At 39.0% G+C, this 24,326-nt stretch overlaps 5 protein-coding genes across 6 annotated transcripts; 3 read left to right on the forward strand and 2 right to left on the reverse strand.

Annotated features, from left to right (window-relative positions):
- The first annotated feature begins 5 nt into the window (after window positions 1–5).
- On the forward strand, window positions 6–3,789 carry ccna2 (cyclin A2). 2 transcript variants are annotated; one of them, XM_082177360.1, is made up of 9 exons: window positions 6–270; window positions 382–604; window positions 1,696–1,936; window positions 2,024–2,130; window positions 2,244–2,467; window positions 2,548–2,752; window positions 2,827–2,940; window positions 3,160–3,293; window positions 3,391–3,789. In XM_082177360.1, exons 2-9 carry the CDS (start codon window positions 401–403, stop codon window positions 3,440–3,442), a joined length of 1,281 nt encoding a protein of 426 aa, XP_082033486.1. In that variant the 5' UTR covers window positions 6–270; window positions 382–400; the 3' UTR covers window positions 3,443–3,789. The 2 variants fall into 2 exon arrangements, with proteins under 2 accessions (XP_082033486.1, XP_082033485.1); XM_082177359.1 differs by having other exon boundaries at window positions 6–253; window positions 371–604.
- A 1,000-nt stretch (window positions 3,790–4,789) lies between these two features.
- Window positions 4,790–11,561, reverse strand: tmem33 (transmembrane protein 33). The gene is made up of 8 exons (XM_082177361.1): window positions 11,440–11,561; window positions 10,653–10,732; window positions 10,455–10,549; window positions 7,110–7,297; window positions 6,934–7,001; window positions 6,705–6,838; window positions 5,954–6,037; window positions 4,790–5,756 (listed from the first exon to the last, which is right to left on the reverse strand). The coding sequence occupies exons 2-8, from the start codon at window positions 10,704–10,706 to the stop codon at window positions 5,627–5,629; spliced, it is 753 nt and encodes a 250-aa protein (XP_082033487.1). The 5' UTR covers window positions 10,707–10,732; window positions 11,440–11,561; the 3' UTR covers window positions 4,790–5,626.
- Window positions 11,562–11,794: 233 nt separating this feature from the next.
- On the forward strand, window positions 11,795–17,518 carry LOC309504890 (uncharacterized protein). Its single transcript, XM_082178178.1, has 5 exons — window positions 11,795–11,922; window positions 12,241–12,328; window positions 12,422–12,933; window positions 14,572–16,018; window positions 16,908–17,518. Exons 2-5 carry the CDS (start codon window positions 12,241–12,243, stop codon window positions 17,294–17,296), a joined length of 2,436 nt encoding a protein of 811 aa, XP_082034304.1. The 5' UTR covers window positions 11,795–11,922; the 3' UTR covers window positions 17,297–17,518.
- A 655-nt stretch (window positions 17,519–18,173) lies between these two features.
- Window positions 18,174–20,787, reverse strand: cryba1l1 (crystallin, beta A1, like 1). Its single transcript, XM_082178250.1, has 6 exons — window positions 20,745–20,787; window positions 20,318–20,402; window positions 19,966–20,084; window positions 19,729–19,870; window positions 18,727–18,869; window positions 18,174–18,640 (listed from the first exon to the last, which is right to left on the reverse strand). The coding sequence occupies exons 2-6, from the start codon at window positions 20,390–20,392 to the stop codon at window positions 18,493–18,495; spliced, it is 627 nt and encodes a 208-aa protein (XP_082034376.1). The 5' UTR covers window positions 20,393–20,402; window positions 20,745–20,787; the 3' UTR covers window positions 18,174–18,492.
- A 1,659-nt stretch (window positions 20,788–22,446) lies between these two features.
- Window positions 22,447–23,959, forward strand: crybb1l1 (crystallin, beta B1, like 1; the record flags this gene model as incomplete). Its single annotated transcript, XM_082178717.1, has 5 exons — window positions 22,447–22,539; window positions 22,619–22,737; window positions 22,829–22,961; window positions 23,052–23,194; window positions 23,788–23,959. 5 exons carry the CDS (start codon window positions 22,447–22,449, stop codon window positions 23,957–23,959), a joined length of 660 nt encoding a protein of 219 aa, XP_082034843.1.
- Between the last annotated feature and the right edge of the window lie 367 nt (window positions 23,960–24,326).

The raw sequence follows: 24,326 nt of genomic DNA on the forward strand, positions 1-24,326 counted from the left end.
ACTTGAACTGGGACAGCCACAATATCAAACCAGGCAGCTGCAAAAAGCAACAAGGCGCCGTTTGAGTTCATAGAAGCATCTTTTGTGAGCTGTCCGAGGCGTGTTGCGGGAGTTTACACACCGGCATGGCGCGGTTTCTGTAGGATAGTTGCATGATTTATTTTTGAATCTTGGTTTTGTAAGACGCCGCTGGCAACTGTTTATATTCTGTTTTTGTCCGGATTTCAACAGCTCACTTCTGCCAGTTCCCCTGGTTAGTGTGATTTATCCGTGTTTATTCGATGGTCACGTGCGTGTGTTTGATAAAAACGTGTTAAAACAACATCAGAATCTGCTTTTAAGTGCTTTCAACCATCGATCCTTTTTGCAGTGCGTCTTGAGCTGATCTACCGCTGGAAGGATGTCATCTGTCGGCCAAACACAAGGAAGCGCGGTTCATGATTCAGGAGCAGATATTCACAATCAGGAAAACATGCTTACAAGACTACGCGGCGCAGCAAAGAATCGGATTGAAAACCGAGAAAATGTCAACCCTAAGCCGAGCAACAGGACTGTATTGGGCGCCCTGGAGAACAATCCGCGCAGACAGCGCGCCGCTAAACAGGTTCGAGCATGCATGGCACATGACTAAAGTGTGCTCTCTTAATACAGGCTGGTTTTATGATATATAACTTAGTTTAGGCATGATCATTTATAATCAGTGTTATGCTTTAAATTAAGAATTGCTAGCTGCATAATATTGATTAGATTAACTGAAAGTTGCTTTAGTTTAACCAGCCATACTGCTCGCAGACTTTGTCCCTTTGAATCACGAATATAAATCTAATCCCTTTTGTGTCACACGGCATTTATGGCGCCACTAGTTAAACTGAAATTCAGTGTTAAATACCCGCTGCTTATTCCCTCCCAATGCGCTGACCGCCATTTTACAAACTCACTCACTGCTGCAATAGTAAACTGGGTCGTTTGAAGGCATCGTTCACCAAAAATGACCTTTTTACGACCCCTGATAATATAGAGCCATATAACTATACATGTTCTCTGAACCACAAAAGATGTTTGTGACTGAGGCTGTCATTCTGCTTAACATCTCTCAAGGATTGATAGTTTAGTTACACTTCAGCTTTTTGTTAATAAAGCAACAGGTGCATGTCCAACCCATTTATTAGGTTCTAAATATGTGTACAATATTCACGGAGAGGGGTTAAAATGACCCTATTTGTATTCCATACAATTCACAAGGTAAAAATGACTAATCTTGAACTAGTTGAATGTATTTGGGTTAGTGTTTATTTGCAACACTAAGATCATGGGTGCAAATTCCCAGTGGAATAAATATGCATGAAGCAATGTCTTCAGTGCTGTAAGTTTCTATAGATAAAAACTTGTGCCAAATGCATACATGCAAGTACTCTCAAAAGATAGTTAAAACTAACAATTGTTTTTGATCTCTGCAGCTGCCTTTTAATGATTCAATTATAATCATAATAGAAATTGTACATGCTCTTGATCGTTCACAAAACCCTACGTGACCCTGAAAGAGTTAAGGGAAACATGGGTTAACCAATATTTCCATCAACTCGAATTGAAATGGGTCAAATTGATGAAAGGTTACTGCAAACAGGGCCTATAATTGTCTACTTGTGTATAACACCCTTTTTACCTGCCATCTAAGCCAATTTTCTCTTTTTTTAGGTCTCTGGGCCCCAAATAACTGCATCCAAATCTGAAGAAAATGGCAGGAGCTTTGGAGAGAAGCCCTCCACCAGGCCACCAGCTTTTCAGATTCATGTAGATGAGCCTGATGGTGCTTGCGCTAAGAAACCGTCTACACAAAGAGCAACTATGGATTGCTCCCCACTCACACTAAATCCCGCTGTAACCCGCCTAAGGCAGCCCCTCGCCACTATCGATCTGCCAATGGAAGCTAGTTTTGGTAAGATGTGTTTTTTCTATTTCAGTGCCCATCTTGCATTTCTCAAATAAAATCTGTAAATAACTTAATTTTTTTTTCTTTATGTAGATTCTCCTATGGATATGTCAGTAATTGATAGTGAGGAGAGGCTCACAAATGTCAATGAAGTCTCAGATTATGCCACGGAAATACACACGCACTTGCGGGAAATGGAGGTGAGGAAGTGAATGCATTGAATGAGATATTACTTTCTGAATATTGAACTTCTGGACAATGCTTTAGAGAATATGCATTATCACAGTGTTCGCTTGTGCTTCCTGTCATGCAGGTCAGGTCAAAACCAAAAGCAGGTTACATGAAGAAACAGCCCGACATCACAAACAGCATGCGTGCCATCCTAGTGGACTGGTTGGTGGAGGTGGGAGAGGAGTACAAGCTGCAGAACGAGACCCTCTATCTGGCTGTGAACTACATTGATCGCTTTCTGTCTTCCATGTCTGTACTGAGAGGGAAACTACAGCTGGTGGGCACAGCTGCTATGCTTTTGGCTTCGTAAGTATCTTTGCCTTAAAGCCTCAGACTCCACACAAACCCCCCCTTCTCCACGCTCACCTCTCCCTGTTTGACTGTAGGAAGTTTGAGGAGATCTATCCCCCAGAGGTGTCAGAATTTGTTTACATCACTGACGACACCTACACAAAGAAACAAGTGTTGAGAATGGAGCATCTGGTGTTGACCGTTCTCTCGTTTGATCTTGCTGCTCCAACAATCAATCAGTTCCTCACCCAGTATTTCTTGCACCAGCCTGTGAGCAGCAAAGTGGAGAGCTTATCTATGGTGAGACAGTTTCCTTATGTGGAGTTTCCCCATTATAAGCTAAAATTGTTTTAACACCTTTATTTCCCCACCAGTTTCTTGGTGAGCTGAGTTTGATAGATTGTGAACCTTCCCTGAAGTACCTCCCATCTCAAATGGCTGCTGCGGCTTTCATTTTGGCCAACCACACACTTGCAGGTGGATCATGGGTAAGGCTGCACAATTCTGAATGTTCATAAAAGTATGAATAATCTTAAACTAGACTGCTGGAGCCAGATGCATGAGCAGCCAGTTAAGAACTAGTATGACCAACTAGCAGCTAGCCACGGGGTAGTCGCTCTTTTGGTGTCAAACTAGACCAATCTGCATTATAACATTTTGGGGTTTTTTTTTTGTTTGTTTTTTTTACCCTCAACTTTCTATTCCAGTCAAAGGAACTTGTTGAGATGACCGGCTACACTTTGGAGGATCTTATGCCGTGCATTCAGGATCTACATCAGACCTACCTCAGTGCTGCTCAGCACGCACAGCAGGCTGTTAAGGAGAAATACAAGGGCTCGAAGTAAGTTCACTTAACCTACATGCCCAATTGCTGTGTTTTAGCATGAGTCTTGGAAGATTGCTTAAAGATTATAATTTTTTTTTTCTTTTTCTTCCAGGTACCATGAAGTATCGCTCATTGAGCCTCCTGAGAAGCTAATGCTGAACTAACCGCCCCATCAACTTTGTGTTCATTGGTTCCATACCTCCATGACAATTGTGCACACTTTTGATGCTTTATTTCCATATCTCCAATAACTGAAGCCATAGCCTCAATTTTGGGGGAATGGTGAGATTTTAGTGATATGTACATTTTTATTAGCAGTCCTTAAGGATTGTGCCTTTTTTATGCTTGAAACAACCAGATATTTGTACATTAGGTAATCAAGCATTGTTCTTATATTTCAATGTTTGTATTCTATTTTTATGAGACTCCAGCAGTGCACTTTATCCTTTTTTTCACACTGTTAAAGTGACCTTCCCCTTTTACATCTTAATAAAAGTGCTGCTGGCCTTTATGCTTTGTCTTGTTTCTGTTACTCACACCTGTACAAGTTGAGGAGGTGGAGTCCCCCTGAAGCTTTAGACCATGTTGAGGGGGTCTCATGGGCTGTGTAGTGTTTTAATAGGCAACACTTTAATTGACCAACATTAAGTGTTTTATTGCTGCTTTGGGCCCTTAGTGTTAACAATGAGCAGTAAATGTTGCAGTATTTATTAATGAGGTATACATTTTCATTGTTGGTTGATGTTAGCTGAGGTCTATTAAATATAAAGAGATACAACTTTTGATTTTAACTTGTAAATGTTGAAATTAACATTAAGCTTTAATACTTAAAGAATGAAATGCTATTATAGCAATGAAGCTGATGATAAAAGGACCTTGCTGTAAAGTGTTTTAAAAGATGCTGAAGGTTGAGTGTACTATGTAAGGAACTAGTAGAGAGGCTGTGCAGCATTATGGCTAAAGGACATTGTTGGGTAGAATTTAAAATGTTAAAGTAGAGTTTATAATGTACTTTATCTTGGTAATACACTTTAAAAAAGGTAAATGCTGCTGGGAAGAATTTCATAATTCTTAAAATGCCACCTTTTTTGAAAGTTGTTTTATATATTTTTGGTGGAAGTTGATAAATATTAGTCTCTTAATATACAGCATGACTTTAAGTGTTTTGTTGCTTTGTTAACCCCCCAAAAAAGTATAGATGTATTCATACAAATAGCAAAAATCCACAAATATATAGTCCTTTGACAGCATGTTACAGTAATATGAACATAGCTCAAAACAGAGCTAAATATATTTTAGTGGCCAGTACTATTATAACATGTTTTACATACAACAGAAACGGTCACTGACAGATATCCTTGAACGATCCAATCGTTTTTATACTAGTCTTGGTATTTTAAATGATTGGTTACACATCGGCTCTAATACACAGGCAAGCCATTGCTTACGTTATCTTGTTCAGTAACAACTGTTTAACAGTTTGAAACTCTGAAACTCTAAACCATCACCAATGTTAGTTACAATTTATTATTAGATCATAGATTTTATTCATCTACACAGACCATAGTTATAAACAGTGGCAATAAATACAGAGACAACATGCCTTGAACAAGCAAATAATTGACAAATTCTAAAATGCAAAAAAAAACTTGCCCTGACAATAAATAGCATTGAAGGCAAAGAACAGTTAAGTATAGGGCTCTCTATGTGATAGATGAGAATCACAGGATATTTACACCTTAGTCATCTGTTCATATGAAGAAGGCATCCTGAAGTAATATTTAAAACTTCATGAACTCAAATGGCATTTAGATCATGGTCAGATATTGGGAAATGCTTGGGGGCAAGGTACAGTAAGATTTTCAAGGTAATCCAGTACAATAATAATAAAAAAACATACATTCTTAGCAAGAACATATAAAAATGGAATCAAACTGATGAACAGACAATTATAATGACAGCTGAAATTTGAGTTTCCAGAGTCGCATGAACTCATTAGAAAGACAAGGTATTAAGAGCTATATCTATTTAATCTAGCATTTAAGATTCAATATCTCAAGGGATCCTCTCTACACCCCAAAAATCAATATCAATATAAAAGCTCTAATGAACTGAAAAAAAGTTGTACCCCCTTAACAGACAACTGTGCACAGAGATACATCTTCTGGCTGATTTGTTTTTTTGGAAGCAGTCAGATTGATAGAGTCTCTCCAAACAGCAAACGCCTCAGTGCAGAGGAGGACATCCATCTCTGAGCGATCAGACTTGGCCATCTTGCTTGTTAAGTCAATCTTGAAACTGTCCCAATCTGTGAACTGTAGTAATGTGTGAATGTTCAGAGAGAGCAGTTAGACGCCAGTGGGAGCAAGGCGGCTAATGAAGGCAATGCTGTTGAGGCACATCCTCCTGAAGAAGGCAGGGCAAATGGGCTTCATCACAAAATGCTCCAGTAAGATCCTCAGCTCGGTGAACAGAGTCCTGACAGGACACAAACAAAAAATCAAACACTGATAGAGGGCTCATGTTTTTTTAAACATGATTAAATATACATTTAAACATCAATGATCTGATTAAATAGTTTAGCTTGCTCTAAATATTTAATTTTCCACGGAAATGAAAACAATATAAATGTCCCCTTATTTTGGGTAAAGTGTGCATGTGTACATGATTCTTACCGGCAGTATGGGTTGCGTCTTGATGTATAGCGCAGAGTGAGAAACCGATAGTAGATGAAGGGCTGAAGCAAACTGCCCTGGCCACTGCGAACCACAAACCAAAATTCATTCCATCTTATTACAAGAAACACAGTTTGGTGTTCAAGAAACACAAGCTTTTAACCGGTACAAAACAACTTCTTTTTTTCACCCTATAAAGCCCACTGTATTATATTTGATATATACATTTCTTAGGCCTCTACATTTTCAACATGTTCAAAACTTTGCTTAAAAACGTACACAATCTACTACATGCCTTCTGTCGTCTGATTGATAGTTTATACTTTTTTTTTAGCAGGTAAAAGTCTTTTTAGTATAATTCTAAAAACGTCGACCTTGAGGTTGTGGTACACGTGTCTTTTTGCTGTGAAATCTTTACTGGTTATTAGAAAGTAAACATAAGAATAACTCATTCATTGTTTTTGGCCATATAAATCCACCAGATTACATATTTTTGCTCAGTTTGGGCATTAGAATAAAACTGGAGTGTTTTTTTCCCCACCTCTAGTATGAGCTTCATATTCTCAGAATATCATACTATCTGAGTCATAAAGGCCTGATTTATCAACTGTGATACTCAACAAAAATCTAAGTAAAAAAAAAAAAAAGAGAAAGATTGTCTAAAGGTTCAAGAAATGGTTTCATTTAAAAGAAAAAATTGATTTTCTGACTATTATTTCATGTCAGGCTTTACAGGGTTAAGAATCCTTACCTGAAGAGCATGAAGACTGTGGCTGGCATCAAGAAGATCTCATTGCACGCGATAAACTTTAGGATGTTCTGCTGATTGACTGTGAGCTTGTTCAGAAAGTTCCTCACAAACATAAGGCTGTTTGGGCCCATGGTCTGAGGACAGATGACAGACAAAAAAGAAAAAATTCAGGCTGGAGTTACAACAAAAATACATCTCAGCTACGCAAATGAGAAGGGTAGAGACTTACATCAAGGACTTTTTTAGTATAGGTGGTCGCGTGGAGAAGTGAGAACAGGAACACAGGAAATATGCTCACTGACAACACAAGTCAAGGCTGCATAAAGATAAAATTATGCCATAACACACAGAAAACCAGATATTTTCCCCTAAAATATTCTTCATCATATCTTCAAGAAAGGATACTTGTGATTGGGTAGGAGTTGACTAGGATGAGGGAGTAGAGGAGATAGTGGCAGCTATCCTCCTGTAAGGCCTGAGCCAGGAAGGCTCTGCTAAGCTGAAAGTGAGGAAGTCTCTGGTGCAGACGCAGAGCGCTGGTCAAGGCGTTTGCCAGCAATGCCCTCTGATAGAAGTTAGCAGCTGCTTGGGGCCTGGACAGAGAAAAAGCAATTATTCTTCTCCCAATCTTTCACTTCTTTTTAAATGTATGAGCGTGGATGTGTCCTTACCACCCTAAATAGTCCTCATCATAAAAATGTGATTCCACAATGTATAATTTTTTTAATCCCTTAACTGTCACTGTCCCGCTAGTGGGAAACTTGCCTTTTTTTGCTTTCACGTATTATATTAATCATCATAAATTAAGTATTCAAAGCTTACACCCTCCGTATTTATCCTGTGAAAACCATTTTAAAATCGAACATTGTGTTTCCAGGTACTTAAAGGGTTAGTTCACCCCAAAATGAAAATTCTGTCATTAATTACTCGCCCTCATGTCGTTCCAAACATGTAAGACCTTCATTCGTCTTCGGAAAACACAAATGAAGATATTTCTGATGAAATCCGAGAGCTTTCGGACCCCTCCATAGACAGCAACGGAATGACCAATTTCAAGGCCCAGAAAGATAGTAAAGACATCGTTAAAATAGTCCATGTGACTACAGTGGTCCAACCTTAAGTTTATGAAGTGACGAAAATACAAAACAAAACAAAAATAACAACTTTATTCAACAATTTCTTCTCTTTCCCATTTACGTTGTAGACACACAGTGCAGCACTTTGGCCGACGCTGTACACGTGAGCAGCACGACATATGCGTGTGATGCTGATGCAGGGGCTGGCAAATAACGAGGCGGCGTTCTGCTGTAGAACCCTGAAGCACTGCACTCACTTTCTTTTCTTTTTTTTACGCAGGAACATTTATCTACGCTTCATAACCTTAAAGGGGTGGTTTACTGCTTTTTTTCTTTGCATGATTGTGTTTATGGGGTGCAATATAACATGTCTTCGTGTTTCTTTTTGTTTTTTTTGGTCTTATTTTTCATAAATTTCACCTTTATTGTAAGCCGCTTTCTCCTCTGTCATTTGAACGACTGGTTGACTTCCTGATTCTATGAAACCACTGCCTCAGAAACAGGCAATGGGCTCAGATTGGTTAGTTGGGCCGGTGTGTTGTAATTGGCTAAACTGCGTAGTGCATGTTGTCCGGAAACTTCACGCCCATTACCTTTACGGGCGAAAGTTGCATGTGCTCCGGTCAAATGTAAATAATGGTGTCAATACTGCCGTATCAGTTTGAGCCAGAATCAGACCCAGAAAGCGGCAATGAAGAGTCAAGCAACCTCAGCAAACACGGCTCTTACAAAATGTTTCTGAATGGTACTAATTTTTTTATTATTATTATTCTATTCTATTCTATTCTATTCTATTCTAATCTACTATTATTATATAAGAATTTCGATACGCTGTTACTTGAAAATGCTACTGCTGCTTGTTAGCTTTTGAGATACGGTTTTCTCCTGATTAAACATTTAATATAACTGAATAAATGACTGAGTAATACCGTTTTTTAAAGTTATTGTTTTAACTTCAGCAGCTGAAGTTTGCTGTTGCGATTACATATAATTTTTTGAACTTTATACACGTTTGTCTTATACACACAAAATAGCATCGAACTAACTGGCTATAAACAAACAGCGTTGGCATTGGTTTACGTTCTTGATCAATCGAAAAATTACGTCATAAAATATACATGGAAAATACATTTACAAAATTAGTACATAATTACAAATTCAGGTCCAAAATGTTTGTACGCGTTTGTACGTGTAAGTGGCTACTAAAGCCAGCGCTGGCATTTGTTTACGTCCTTGATAAAACTAAAACATTACGTCTGAAATTATACATGCAAACATTATTAAGTCTTACTTATAGGTTGTGGCCCAATAACTGCTGCCTCTGGTTTTAAAGTTGGAACTGCTTCATGTTTTAGTAACAGTTTCTTGAATTCCGGCATTGAATTCGTGGAGATTCTGGAAGCTGTCTTCCGTAAAATGCGCAGCACAGAGAGCTATTACGATTGAAATTTTCAGGAACATAATCAAACATAAATTTTAGCCATTGTTGACGAACTACAGCGTCCGTATGAAGCCCGAACACAGAAGACCTGGCAGCTGGGTGAAAATAACACACTTTCGACGGCATGGCTACAGCTCTCCACTATAACTCTTCCTCTTCGACAAAGCTGCAGAAATATGGCCATGCCCCCCTTTTTTGCATGGGTTAGTTACGTATAAAACCCGGGAAGTATCTCGTTGTAGTCCCATTCGAGTCGTTTTTGTAGGCATTAAACTTCCTGATTTTTAAAAGACGATATCTCTGCTTCCGTTGAACTTTCAGCGCAGCAACTTTGCAGATACTGTTCATGCACCAACAGCAACATTACACACCATTTAAAATGAAAAAAGTGAAATCACAATCAACCACCCCTTTAAGGTTGAACCACTGTAGTCACAAGGACTATTTAAAGATGTCTTTACTACCTTTCTGGGCCTTGAAAGTGGTCGTTGCATTGCTGTCTATGCAGGGGTCAGAAAGCTTAGGATTTCTTCAAAAAATATCTTCATTCGTGTTTCGAAGATGAACGAAGGTCTTACGGGTTTGGAACGAAATGAGGGTGAGTAATTAATGACTGAAATATAATTTGAGAGTAAACTAACCCTTTAAATTAAATTTAGCAGGCTCCTCCCCTTAGTGGGCAGTGTCATGTATAATATAAAAAAAAATTTACTGCACTTTTTATAATCAAATCTTTTATAATCTTGAAAAAACACATATCGTCAGAAAGGTCTGAGACTCAAGGTAATATATTTGGTGATTGTTTTGTGATAAAAGTGATATTGTGACAAAATGTATTCATTTGTGACAGGAGAATGCATCACAAAAAAATTTATAGAATGTGGTTGTCATCCAGTGGCTATTTTTGGTATAACGCCTAAAAATCTCATAGGTACTTCAATTTTTGAGATATCAACTTTAAATATGGAACACAACTTGGTTAGACATATGGCTTTGATTTTACAGCATTTTTAGATTAAAAATGATCTGTAAAATATATATTTTGTATAAAAAAAATGTTTAGTACAGTACATTGGCTTTATAGCAAATGTAACCAACTTTAGGTCTGTATTCCAGAGCATTCATGAATTTAAACCATTTAAGTTTGGATAGTGCATATTCACGTCTATGCTCAAAAAGGGGGGTGACAGTTAAGAAGCTTGTGAAAATGCCTTGCAAAAGAACGTGACTCACCCAAGCAGAGGCAGAATGAACATGATGGAACAGTAGACAGTGAACAGCCGTGACAGCCACATAGCCGTTTCCAGCTTATTACTCAAGAGGAATTGCTGTAACACATTGATATGATAATAAATCATAACATTCTCAAATGAAGCAATTAAAAAGGCACGGAAATATAAAAAAATATATTCATAAAAAAGTAGCACTTACCACAGGTCCAGCCTGAGGGGGAGGAGGTGGACTCCTTTGCTCTGTGTCTGCCATCTTTCAAATATTAGAAGGCTTGATTTCTTGAGAGAAATAACATCATAAGCTTGCATTGCATGCAATATTTTAGATAATACGCTTTACACAATCATGTACCCAGGTTTATTATTAACTCCTGGAATGAAGGAAGAGACTAAATTACTTGAGTTAATCTTTCTAAAACCTGAAATCGTTTTTAAGCAGTTACTCTTTGTGTGGTTGTCAGGTGTGGGGGTGGGCAAAGTCACAAGCACATTAGCTCTAACAACAAGCTCGATGTTTTTTAATTATACTTATTAAACCTGAAGCTTTCTTACAACAAATTATCGGGGGAAAAAATATATGTCTTGTTTATCACCGAGGCGCTACCACAAAGCAATAAGAAATACTTCCATAATATCGACCCAAACCATAACTACACTTGTCAATGTAACTGCTGACTAGTCATCATGACAACAAACAAATGACAGATGTGAATATTACTATGCACTTGTCAGTTTTATAAATACTTAAATAAATTAAAAGTGTGGTCCATTAGGTAGTTATAAAGCAGCCAATTCATTTCAGTTGAAATATGCTGGAAAAATCTAGAACACTCATCATTACCCTGAGGAGCTAACAATGTAGCCGACAAGCTAACACTTCACACAGCCCGACTACAACCACTGACAGCCCTGAAATACCGCCAACTTGTGCGCGTAGTAATACTGCCAAAATTACATAAAAGATAGATAAAGATAAATATTAATACCTGTGATATATCGGTAATTATCAGTTTTTGTGAGGAAAATCGGCTTTATTTCACCGCTCGGGGCGCACGCGCTTCACTCTAGAATAATGAACGAGAGGTTGGTCAGCTGAGGCGACCTCGCGACCTCTGCAGATTGCCGAGATCTCGCGATATTTCGGTCCATCTGCGGTCATCACTTATACATCTATAATAATAATAATAATAATAATAAATAAATAAAAATTATTTGAAAAATAAATAAAAAAACGAGAGAAAGCTGTTAGTTGGAAAGGTAACGTTACAGCCTCAGAGCCACAGTGGAAATGCTTGAGTCAGTTCTGCGCGGCGGTGGTGTGCACAAACCTGTAGAGCTCCACGAGTTTGTAGTGATGCACGCGCGACCTTTCTTAAAGTCCAGTGACCTCGACACACACAGGATAGACAATTTTGGATAAAAGACAGCAGTTATTGCAGGTTCTGTTTCTCATGTCATAACGGCAGAAGGTCAGTAAATAGTTTTTATTCGCCGAGACTGTTTTGACTGTTGACGACTGGGTTAGTGTCTATATCAAGCATGGAACGATGCAAACATCGATTAAACAATTAAATATGTATCTATTTATAATTTCCATTGGAGTGCATGAAAAAAAATCATGTTATCAACTTTGTGCATGTCTCGCGACATCCCATGTGATCAGCGTGCACGGTTCCCACCATATCCAGGTGTCTGTACTCTGTACTCCAGCAAAGATGCACGGAAAACGTCATTGTAAATGTATAATGCTCTGCATTTGTGTCTGTGTATGCCTGCGTTTGTCACAGATGTTGACGTTCGAGGCGCTTCTCGTGAAAGAGCTGCAAAAACAGCAGAGCAGGGCAGAGTTCTGTGATACTGTGCTGCAGACTCAAGGTTAGGCATCTCACAGAAGGCCATCCTCTGCACATTAGTCGAACCTTTTCCATCTTCCATTATGTTTACTGTACTCTCTCCACCCCTGTCCAGGTGTTTCAGTGCCAGTGCACAGCTGTGTGTTGTCTGCCTTCAGCCCAAAGCTCTGTGGAACTCTGTCAGCCATGCCATCGCCCCGAAATGGGCAGAGACGACTGATTGAAGTCCAAGCTGTGGAGGCATGCACGTTGCTCAGTCTGGTCAGTCTGCTGTACTCAGGTCAGTTCAAAGAGGACAAAGAGGAAGTCCTATTAGCAGCCTGCAAACTAGGCATCAACATACCTCAACGAGAAGCAAAGAGGTTGACAACTGAGCAAAACACACAGACGGAGTGGATGAAAGAGGTGGCGGAGGGAGAGTGCCAGACTGAGTCTGTTCCAACACTCCCCTCTGAATATCAAAACCCTAAAGGAACAATTGAAACTGTAATTGGTCCGTCGTCATGGAGGAGTGATCAGGGCCTCTGCACGTATACCGATGGCTCTGATATCACCCTAGCAACACTTAAAAACGGCCAGGGTAATCCAGTCATGGATGTGGTCCCTGAAACCCCTATGTATCCCACAGTGAGTGGACCTGCCTGTTTGCCCCAGGTCTACGTATGTCCCCCTGCAGCTTCATACCTGCAGCCTCCAACCCCACTGCCAACTCACCCTCACCCTTCTCATAGTACATGTGTTGAGCAATTGGCTAATCAGGACAGAGTAACATTGGGGAGCGTTTTAGAGGGCGAGGAGTGTGTTTTAGAAGCATTTGCACAATTTGAGAACAATATCCCAGGTTTTATCAACTACTTCCTTGACTCTAACATCTCGCAGGGCATAGGTCAAAGGGAGCAGAGTCAGAGAGGGATGAGAGGGGAGATTAAAACTGAGGGAAGGGCAAGAAGGGGGCGAAGGGCGGGGTTAAGCGAAGGATTCGCTCTGAAGGGAGAAGTATTGAATATTTGTAAAAGAGAGCAAAATATGAATAGGTTCGGAAGGGTGGCAAGGTCAGCCTGGATGGGGCAAGGTGGTGGAAGGGTTGGCAGGAGGCTAGATTTGAGACAAATGTTCAAAAATCAAGAGAGGAGGAGACGACAAGGCAGAGGAGTGATGAAAGAGGAAGGAGAGAAAGGCAAGTCTTCATCAAGGGCCAGACCCAGACAGAGAAAGACAGGGAGCAGAGGCAGATTGGTAGAACCAGTGTGTCAGGTAGGTGTCTCACGACATCTTCAGATAAGAAGGTATAATAAGGAGGTATGACTAAAACATAACAAAAATCCTTGATTTTTATTCACTTTAAAGTTTGAATATCACGATCAATCAAAATTCCCTAAATTCCCAAATTAATGAATACATGGACACATACTGTAACTTGCAGTGTTCAAAGCATCATCCAAGATCCGATAAGACCATTCATTGAGACTAAAATGTTTCGTTCCGGATTTCCACAATGTCCGATAGATGAATCCAATGACACATGATGCTTGTATGTCAAAAAAATATTCAAATTATTAAAAATACACTATTGTCCAAAAGTTTGGGGTCAGAAAGACCAGAAAGGATCAAAAGTGACATTGAAGACATTTATAATTTTACAAACATTTCTACAAAAGCTTATAATGTTACAAAAGTTTCTATTTCAATTAAAGTTTCTATTTTAAAATAAACGCTGTTCATTTAAACTTTCGTCAAAGAATCCTGTAAAAATATGATTAATTATATTATATTATATTATATTATATTATATTATATTAATATAATAAAGCAGCCCAACTGGTTTCAACATTGATAATAATAAGAAATGAATTAGAATCTCAGCATATTATCAGCTTATTAGAATGATTTCTGAAGGATCATGGGACATTGAAGACTGGAGTAATGATGCTGAAAATTCAGCTTTGCCGTCACAAGAATAAACTACATTTTAAAATATATTCCAATAGAAAACAGTTCTTTTAAATTGTAATATTATTTCATCATATTCCAGTATTTGTGATCAAATAAATGCAGCCTTGGAGACTTCATAAAAGAGCATAAGATACTTCTTTAAGAAACATTTAAAAAAATCTTTCCAACAACAAACTTTTGATTTAAAAAATAAAAAATATATAAGATTATTACAAAATGCATGATATGACCCCTTCAAATTGTAAATACAAATGCAACAAAGCAGTCACTCAAATACTCTCTGAAATAAAACACTTGTCACTTTTTCTGTAGGATGCCGCTCCGCCCCCAAGACGAAGAGGCCGCCCCCGCAAACATCCCTTGCCCCAACAAAATGTTTCCCGAAATTTCAGTGGAACATCAGCACCTGAGCAGAAAACCATGAACCCTCCAGCTCCATCCCTGATGCACACCGCACCTCTCCCAGCCGCCAATCAGACCGGCCTCACTCAGCCAATGGACTGGCTGATAGATGACGTCATTGCACAGCTCCCTTTCATGCCCAACAATCAGAACGGAATTCCAAATACTGTCAATGTAGATTCCAACGTGGATCATCCAAGAGCGCAGTCTACGGTGAAGCTCCCAGATCTTGGTTTAGTCCAACCACAGTCTGAAGGTGAGCTGACTGACATACTTGATAGTTTTCTGAGAACGTTTGAGCAACACGTTGGTGTAAGCGATTCAGATGTTCGAGATGGGATGGTGCCCAACGTAACAGATGGTAGCCAGACCTGTGGACATACAAACACATCAACTTCACATGCCACTTCTATGAACACAACAACACAGGGGGCAAATGCCTCATTATCCAAGAACAGACCACAAGTCTCATTTGTTCATAAACCGCAGAAACCATCAGGTTATTGGCAGGTGTCAGATGTGACAATGGAGAAATCCCTAGCACAGCAAGGTGAAGAGAAGCCTGAAAATGGCAGGATGACCAGAAGCCAGAGCAGGAAGAGGAAGCTGGAAATTATTGAAGAACTGCCTAGGAGAAACGAGCTACCTGCAAAATCGAAGAGAGAAAGGAAAAAAGAACGACTAGAGAAGCCAGAGATGGAAGCTTCTCTACCGAGGGAGAAGAAGAGACAAAAAAGAAAGCTGCATGGTGAGCAAAAAGGCAGCAGCAGCGCAGTTGACTCAAGCTGCAGTGTTGCAAGCGCATTGAGGAGAGTCATAAACACAGCCAGTGCTCGCAATGTGAAGTCTACCACAAAAACAACGTTTCAAAAGACCTTACAGAAGACTTTAGATGGGTCAAAATCCTCAGAGTTGCATGAGGAGTTGCAAGTGACCAGTCTTTGCGAGAAACAAGCGGGTCATGAAGGAAGAACGTTAAAGGTGCAGTGCAGTACAGGGACTTCACAACCCAAACGGCCAGTCACAAAGAATAAAACCACCGGGTCCCGTCCAGCTCTGTCTGCTTTTGAATTAATGAAAAAGATCTTGGAAAATCAGCAGAACAGAGAGGAAGAGAAAAAGGGAGAAGATCACAGAATGCCGTCTGCGATGAAACTGAAAGGAGAGGGGAGGCTGAAAAACACGCAAGTACATGGAGCTGAGGTGCAAATGACTACCAACACAGAGATGGATGGTAGAATTATGGTCGAAGAGCACAATAATAACAGAATAAACCAAAAAGATGAGGAAACAAAAGGGAGAATGAAGGAGGTTGGCAACCAGATGGCCATATGCCTTCAGCAGACTCTGCCTAAAGGTAAGAGCTCACAACAGTTTGTCGATCTTAGAGATTTTTGTTATGATTTGGCCGATATTGGATGTTTTACATATTTACATTTATATTACCTTTGTATCTATCTAGTGCTCACTTAAAATTCATTTGTTTAATTTAATTAAATACAATATTTAGCAAATCTCAAAATGATTTTTTACTGTATATTGTTTTATTTATGAAAGCTTCTTTCCACCGCTAAATAAAAAAGGTAATTGTCACTTGTCATCTCACAGTTCAGACTTTTTTTTCTCGCAATTGCGAGTATTTCTTCTATGTAAAGCACTTTGAATTGCCATTGTGTATGAAATGTGCTATATAAATAAACTTGCCTTGCCTTCTACATCTCACAATTCTTTTTTTTTCAGGATTGCATGATATATACTCACAATTGCGTGTTATAAAGTCGCAAGTTGTGAGATATAACCCTGATTTCACAGACAAGGCTTAAGCCTATTCCCAGACTAACATGCAAGTTTGAGCTGTTTTAACTGAAAGCAACTTATATCTGAAAGCAACTGATGATCTTAATATTTATTTTCTCAAGATGCACACCAGTAATGTTTCTTTTCTATGTCATGTTTATAAAAGCTACTTTAAATGCCCTAATTGAATTTAGGCTTAATCCTATCTTAATCTAAGCCATGTCTGCGAAACCGAGCCATAAAACCTTTTTTTATATGGACTTTATAAAAGCAATTGCGAGTTATAAAAAAAAAAAGTCAGAATTGTGAGATGCAAAGTTGCAATTATCTTTTAAATAGTTTTATTCCGTGGCAGAAACAAGTTTCCATATGTATTGGTATTTAGCAATAACATGAAAATAATGATCCGTTTTTAATAGTACTTTTCTCTGGTAATTATCTATTCACAGATTGCAGAATGTCAAATGGAGAGAAACTGATGGAGAACAGCTACAACAAAGCCAGACCTGAGCCTGCTGACTCTCCCAATGATTCTCCTTTTCAAAGATGCAGCACAGAGGGCGTCATGTTTAAAAACATGTCAGACATGCCTTTTGTCTCTCATGCACTGGACCCCACCGTGCATCTTGAGAAACTCCGAAATACACAAGGGGCCACAGACAGTTTAGAGGAGGATGAGGATGTTGATGTCGTGGAGGTCTCTAGTTCTTTGTCCGAATCCTTCTCTGTGCTGCCGGTCACTCTGGACATTGTGCTCAGCACAGAGGAGGAGGAGGAGGAGGAGGAGGACGATGACGAAGACTGCGAGATTGATGTGATAAGTTTAGGATCCAATTAAACATGGACAAATTTCCGTTACTGTTTAATACAGTTTAGCTTTAGAGTACTAAATAAATGTGCATCGGTGCATATTTGTAGTACATGGTACCTTTTCCTTGTATATAATTCAATAGAGTTTAAACAAATGTGACAGTGGGCAGTATTTGCTATTTTGACTTTGTGGCTTCAGTTTCAGGCATCAGACATTTTTATAGTTTTAAGTTCTGAATGTTAAAGTTGTTTATTTGTGTGACAACCATGCCTTCTTATAAATAATTAGACTGCATAATTAATGTCCGCAGTGTTTTCGTGTTGTTTCCCATGTTCAGAATAAAAAGACATGGATCAGACCTTAGTTGTTCTTGTGTTCAAATACAAATCTACATGTTCGATAATACTAAATCATGTATAGTGAAAGAATAAATTCATGTACTTGACAAAGTTTGATTTGTCTAGGACAGCAGGCAAAAAGCTCCTGTCAACTAGAGAAATTCTACCAAACTTCCAGCAAATTTGACATCTGATTTCTGAGTTTACATGTGTTATGAATCAACACTGTTTCACAACTCCTCCATTATTACTGACTGTCCTATAACAATAACCACACAAAAAGTGCAAAGATTTTGATATGAACATATGAGAAACTCATCACATTTGCTTTAATTAGAAGCATCAGCAGTGATTTATTATAAATTGAATGTAATATATTCCTTAAACTTTACAAATAGCACCTTTCCAGATATCTATACTATTAAGTGTTAATTTGAAAACTTAATGCTGTGTAAGGAACTGGATTTTGCATTTGTTATAAAGAAATGAATATACTTAATGTAACATCTTCACACAATAACTGCACAGAACTGAGTCGCTAAAGTGAACACAGGTTTATTTATTAAGCATTTATTCATGATGTTTTTGTCCTCCTACACATTACAACTGAGCTGCTCTCAGCCAGTCCCCATCCAGGGATATGGCCTAACTTAGCTTGGTTTGCATTGGTTGTGTTGAGCACCTCGGGAAGGTGTTGTTTAGCACCTGACATTAGTCATTGTCAGTAACTGATTGGCACCCTCGTGTAAGACACGATGGTATGTGTGTGTTCCAAGCAATAAAAAGACACTCGTTAGGAAATACAGTGCGAGTGTGTGTTTGTGTAATGCGTGTTTGTCGGGCGGCAGGGTGATTGGTGTAGTGTCCCCTGGTGAGGCTGAGCTCTTAGTGCTGGATTCTGCGGATGGACTGGATCTGAGGGGTCTGGCTGTGGGAACCCCAGTTTCTCCAGTGCTGATAGTCTCCGCTGTGCCTCTCACACTCCATGATGTACTGCCTTCCCTTGTATCCTGGGAACTCGTAACACACGAAACTAGACGCATAGATGGAGAAATGAGGGTCAGGTATTTCTGTGCTGGAAGGAAATGAATACAGAGAAAATCTAAAGAAGAGACTCACGCGCCACACTGCACATGCATGGAGCCCACTTCAGGGCTACACCATCCCATGGCCTGCAGAGAGGGGTAGTCGTCACACAGCTCCACATTGCGGCCCAAGAAATTTTCCCTCTCGAAGATCATCATGCGACTGCTCTGGTGAGACTGAGGGGACAGCGAGAGAGCGTTTGACCCCATATATCCACATATTCAAGTGATTATATATCACACTCAAATATATAAAGGTGCAGGTGTTCATTTTTTACCTTATTTAAAAAGTTTAAGAGATAAATAAATAGTGCTAGAATAAATAGAGAATAGTTTGAATATATATGTTGTACATTACATGAGATAAAGATCATATCAGTAGTCTAATAAAACCTAAATTTATATCCAATTTTACCTTGATACATACAGTACACTCACGTAAAGTGATTCTTACTATACAGCAAATCTCAACTTGATTGTTTATATTGTCAGAATGTAAACTTTTATCGACCAGCAATATATAATTAAAGTTGGATATATAGTACATCCAATTGTACATACTGTACACTCACATAAAGCAGTTTACTATATAGCAAATAATGTGATTGTTTATGTTGTTGCAAAATGGTACATATACTATATTACAAATCTCAAATGCTTGATTGCTTGTATCGTTGCAAAATGTAAACTATATTATCGCCCGACTCTAATCTGCTAAATGTGACTATAAGGCTTGAAGATATTAAGATAGTATAAACATTAACATCATAATTTTCCGTAAAGCTGCTTTGAAACAATGTGTACTTTGAAAAGGGCTATACAAATACATTTGACTTGACTTTTTGATTCTTGATTTTTGTTTTTACATGGAGCGACTCGCCTCATTGGAGATGATATGTTGAGATTGCATGACCAGTCAAAGGCTACTCGCTTTATCTGTTATGGACACTTGTCGAATAGTTATTAAATATCGGCCTGCACAAAATACTGTGTACTATTAAGATTTCTAGTACAAGAAAGGAAATAAATAACTCACAGCACAGTAGATAGGTCTAAAAGACATGAGTCTCTCCACATGGTAGGACAGGTTTCCACTGTAGGCATCCCAGTGAGGATACTCTCCTCTCTCCAGGATGAACTGCTGTCCCTGGAAGTCATGGTGCTCATAACCCACCCAGCTATGGAAAAAGAACATCCAGTCATACATGGGCACATACTATTGGTTGAAATGTCCCATAGGCAGGCACATATTTATTTGACCAACACTACTCACGCGCCACTCTCCACACGGATAGAACGGATGTTGTCGAAGCCACACTCCTGAATGTTGCAGCATTCTGAGGTGAATTCCTGACATTTTCCCTGGAAGTGTTCCTGCTCAAACACAGTCACCTAGGATAGCGGAAGCACAAATGTAAAGTGTGTGAAAATTTTGTTTTCTTAAAATATATATGCAAAAGGTACTCAAATAAATTACTTAAATGGGTTTGTTTGCTATATGAAATAAAAGTGACAGCATATTATATTGATCCAGATGCATCACTATAACAACAAATAATTTTTTGGGATTAAAGATGGGTAATTTCAAAAGAGATTGAATGTATGTTTGTTTAATGACAGTTTACCTTGAAGAAAGGAGCCATTCCCATGCCAGAGCTCATCATGGGCTGCATCATGGCGGATCGATTGAACCTATACATCTTTATATATCTAAAAACAAACAGGGGGGAAAAAACAGAAAAACATATTAAAATCAATTAAAATAATTAGATAAAAATTGTTAAATTAACTCGAATAAATGTGTTAGTATTAGAAGTAGGCTAAACTGTTCTTTATCATTATTACATACAAAAACAGTTACTTAAAACATCCAATAATCGATGTTATAGATTACTTAGGTATTTTATTAATAATAAAATGTAAATATATTTGTTAGATTTAAATCAAAAGCATTCGCATAATGTGGCCATGCTGAGAAGATGTTTGTAAAGTAGACCATAATAAGTTTATAATTGTGCCATGAGCTCGGTGAGATGTAATTTGGACTCTTACCGTTTTAGTCACTGAGCTAGAGAGTGGCATGCGCCTTAACGCCTGTTTCGCGTGGAGCTTTGAGAGAACCTGGCGCTTCAGTTTTATACCGACCGCCGCGTGCGCGCACGCCTATGCGCGCTCCCGCCATTGTGCGCGCGGTGCGCGTGGACTGCCTTCTGATGGGCTAGGACAGGCCACAGGGGCGCCAGCTCAGCACATACTATAGAAGCGCCACATGGGTGTTGTGAGCCCATTCACTGACAACTGCAGTGCGTTTTGGGTGAAAGCAAGAGACACAAAGGGTTTGGCCCCAGTGTGTTCGTGCAGGTCAGCACTCCTGTTCACAATGAGACCAAAATGCTGGGATTATCTGAGTGAACTTGCTCCAACTGAGTGTGAATTTGAAATGATGTATCTGAGCTGCTGTGGGTGCAGTGAGGAAAGTTGATGCTGATTTTCATGCAAGTACTCAAGATTTGGGGGACCAAATGTATAAATTACATATATAAATATATGGTTGGATCAATAAATATATTTATATTATTTATATCATGAAAGTTACAAATTTTAAAAGATCAGTAGGAACGTGATTTTAATTTTATCAATATAATCCATAATGGGCATTAAAGTGGGCATGTCCACCCAATATTCATATTAGATTAATGGTTAATTGTTGAATGTTTTCTGTGACAATGTTTTATACATTTATATGGTTGCCATTTATTTATTTATTTCAGATTGTTATTATTATGTATTTTTCTTTATTTATATAATTATTTGTAGGAGAACAACCATATGTTGTGTGTGTGTACAGCACTACAAGTCCAAGACAAATTTCTTTTCAATGACAATAAAGTATTTTTCAATTAAATTTCAATCCTATTTAATTTCATTTCAATTTTATTTCAATTTTAATTTTATTTAAATTCTATTTAAATTCTATTTAAATTTTATTTAATTTAATTTTGGTCCCCCAATGCTAAATATGTGATTGAAATGAAAAATTGTGTAAAACACTTAAATCATTGGTAAAATAGCTAAAAGTCTTCACCATCAAAGTTATTGGTTCAGTTTCAGTCCCTATAATAAACTTTTGCCCCCATATTACTTATGTTTTGAGCTTGAAAGTCCAATACTGTGTAGTGATTTGTTTGGAGTTTGAATTTTTTCTGACTATTTCATTCTCTCTGTCTCTTACACATCGCATATACTCTCTTTCTCACTCTGTGCTGATGATGTGGGGCTTCTTTTCTGTGAGTCTGCTGAACACGGCATGTTTCATTGTGTCAGTGTAATCCTCACAGACTCAGCGCCAGGGTATAAAAGCTGTGGGCATGGCCAGACGCAAACACTCTCAGAGTGAACCCTGGGTACGGACACACACTCACTAAACACAGGTAAGACAGCAGAATATCCTCTCACATACACATAAAACTTTAACCTAATAGCTTGGAGAGTATAAGAGGGTTGGTTTTGACCACCCCGCACTTCCCCTTTGTCACTACCACTTTAATATTGTTTGCCCCAAAGACCCCCTGCATCCATTCCAAACATATGTGTTTGACTTTTTCATCTCCTAAAACACTTTATCCCTCTCTTCCAGCATAGATATGATAAAATGTTATGTAAACTAGTGGTTGCCCCTCCCATTTCTTTATTCTTTAGTCTCATTTTCTCAATTCTGAGCTATATTACAGTTATATGAATTTCCCCAGGCATCATGTCTTCCAGTGGAGAAAAAAAGACTGCCTCCCAGACCGACGGCAAGGCAGCCCAGAGCAAGAAGTCCGAGATGGGCATGATGTCCTACAGGGTAAATCTTTCAAATAAACATCTCCTACACTTGGACGTCGATTTAACATTACACTAACAGGTTTCTCTCTCTCCATTAGATGCACGTGTTTGACCAGGAGAACTTCCAGGGACGCATGATTGAGATTAACGCCGAGTGCATGAACGTTTGTGATATGGGCATGGACAGAGTTCGCTCACTACGTGTGGAGTGTGGACCGTAAGCATCACCGTAAAGTCTGCATCTGTATGAAAGACACTTTTTAGGAAGAATAACAGATCTCACTCATCTCTTCATGTGCCCTCTGCAGTTTTGTGGGCTTTGAGCAGATGAACTTCTGCGGTGAGATGTACATCCTGGAGAAGGGCGAGTATCCTCGTTGGGATTCTTGGAGCAACTGTCAGAAGAACGACTACCTGCTTTCCTTCAGACCCGTCAGAATGGTGTGTAAATGCACACACGATGCTCTAACACCTTCAGGCCCATTATTTGAATGAATTTGAAATGCATTGATCACTTTCTTGATCCTGCAGGACCCTGAGAAGCACAAGATCTGCCTGTATGAGGTTGGTATGTACAAGGGCCGCAAGATGGAGATCATGGATGATGACGTTCCCAGCCTGTTCTCCTACGGATTCACCGACAGAGTTGGCAGCATCATGGTCAGCTGTGGAACGTAAGTGCAAAGTACCAGTGGCCCCTGAGGTTTCACTTGGACAAACCTCTGCGCACTTCCCAAAAGCTTCATAGTATTGATGAATGTGGCTGTCAAAAACGCATTAAACTGTTAACCAGAAAAATTACTTGAGGAAAAAGATGTTTAAATCAGTGTTATTTTAGTACCATTTAGATTATTTTATAGTTTTTATTAATATTTTGAATTAGTTTAAATTTTTATATTTTCTGTTTTTATTTTAAGTTAAGTTAGTCATTTTGTTGAGTGTCTTTGTAATTGGTATTAGTATTATTTTTAAATACGTCTATATTTTTATCCCTTTTTATTTTGGTTTTACTTGTATATACTTTAGTACATCAAGTTAAACTAAATGAAAATTAGAAACCTTGGCTTGGCTACTAGCTGAAATCAAAATATGTTTACGTTTATTCTTGAATTCATTTTGGTTAACCTTTATTATATTTCAAGTAAAAAAAACAAAGGTTTTAGTCAACTATAACAACCCTGGTTTAAATCTATAAATGAGTTTAAGCTAGTTGAATATCAAGGGTGCACAAACTAACCTGTAGACTTTTTTTTTTTTTTTTTTTTAGCTGGGTTGGCTATCAGTTCCCCGGATACCGTGGCAGCCAGTACCTGCTGGAGAAGGGCGAATACAGACACTTTAACGAGTACGGCGCCCGTTGCCCTCAGTTTCAGTCTGTGAGGCGTATCCGTGACATGCAGTGGCACCCGCACGGCTGCTACACCATGGCCAGCAAGTGAGGGCCAGTCCAGGAGAGGAAGAGGAGAGGTGGAGTAGAAGGAGAAGGGCGCAAGAGGAAGGAGAGGAGGAGAGACGTCTGAGAGGCTGCATCTTCCCCATGCCGCCGTTACGAGGGGCGGATGTTTTCGGGGTGACAGACACCCTGACTCACATTGCAGTCTGTGTCTGTCGAGCTGGTAAAGCCCAGCGGGGCAGTGATTCTCCCAGGCCTCTGAGTGTCTCTGTGTAGGATGGAGGCACCGATAAACACACTTCCCTCTTCCTCCCTAGTTCCTCTCCTCTCTTTCTCTCCTGCATCATGGGTTCTTTTATTTCCCTCCATAATTTATTTCCTTTTTTTTTTTTGTCATCCGTTCTTTCCCCCTG

The sequence above is a fragment of the Leuciscus leuciscus genome, assembly GCF_965113295.1.
Source record: "Leuciscus leuciscus genome assembly, chromosome: 8".
In the NCBI taxonomy this organism is placed as follows: domain Eukaryota; kingdom Metazoa; phylum Chordata; class Actinopteri; order Cypriniformes; family Leuciscidae; genus Leuciscus; species Leuciscus leuciscus.

Coding starts and splice junctions, on each gene's coding strand:
- ccna2 (XM_082177360.1), top strand. CDS start 401: ATGTCATCTGTCGGCCAAACACAAGGAAGCGCGGTTCATGATTCAGGA. Junction 605..1,695: donor GACAGCGCGCCGCTAAACAG/GTTCGAGCATGC, acceptor CTCTTTTTTTAG/GTCTCTGGGCCCCAAATAAC. Junction 2,941..3,159: donor CACTTGCAGGTGGATCATGG/GTAAGGCTGCAC, acceptor TTTCTATTCCAG/TCAAAGGAACTTGTTGAGAT.
- tmem33 (XM_082177361.1), bottom strand. CDS start 10,706: ATGGCAGACACAGAGCAAAGGAGTCCACCTCCTCCCCCTCAGGCTGGA. Junction 6,839..6,933: donor ATACTAAAAAAGTCCTTGAT/GTAAGTCTCTAC, acceptor ATCTGTCCTCAG/ACCATGGGCCCAAACAGCCT. Junction 5,757..5,953: donor AGACGCAACCCATACTGCCG/GTAAGAATCATG, acceptor GTGTCCTGTCAG/GACTCTGTTCACCGAGCTGA.
- LOC309504890 (XM_082178178.1), top strand. CDS start 12,241: ATGTTGACGTTCGAGGCGCTTCTCGTGAAAGAGCTGCAAAAACAGCAG. Junction 12,329..12,421: donor TACTGTGCTGCAGACTCAAG/GTTAGGCATCTC, acceptor ACCCCTGTCCAG/GTGTTTCAGTGCCAGTGCAC. Junction 16,019..16,907: donor TCAGCAGACTCTGCCTAAAG/GTAAGAGCTCAC, acceptor ATCTATTCACAG/ATTGCAGAATGTCAAATGGA.
- cryba1l1 (XM_082178250.1), bottom strand. CDS start 20,392: ATGTATAGGTTCAATCGATCCGCCATGATGCAGCCCATGATGAGCTCT. Junction 20,085..20,317: donor GAATGGCTCCTTTCTTCAAG/GTAAACTGTCAT, acceptor CCGCTATCCTAG/GTGACTGTGTTTGAGCAGGA. Junction 19,871..19,965: donor ATCCGTGTGGAGAGTGGCGC/GTGAGTAGTGTT, acceptor CTTTTTCCATAG/CTGGGTGGGTTATGAGCACC.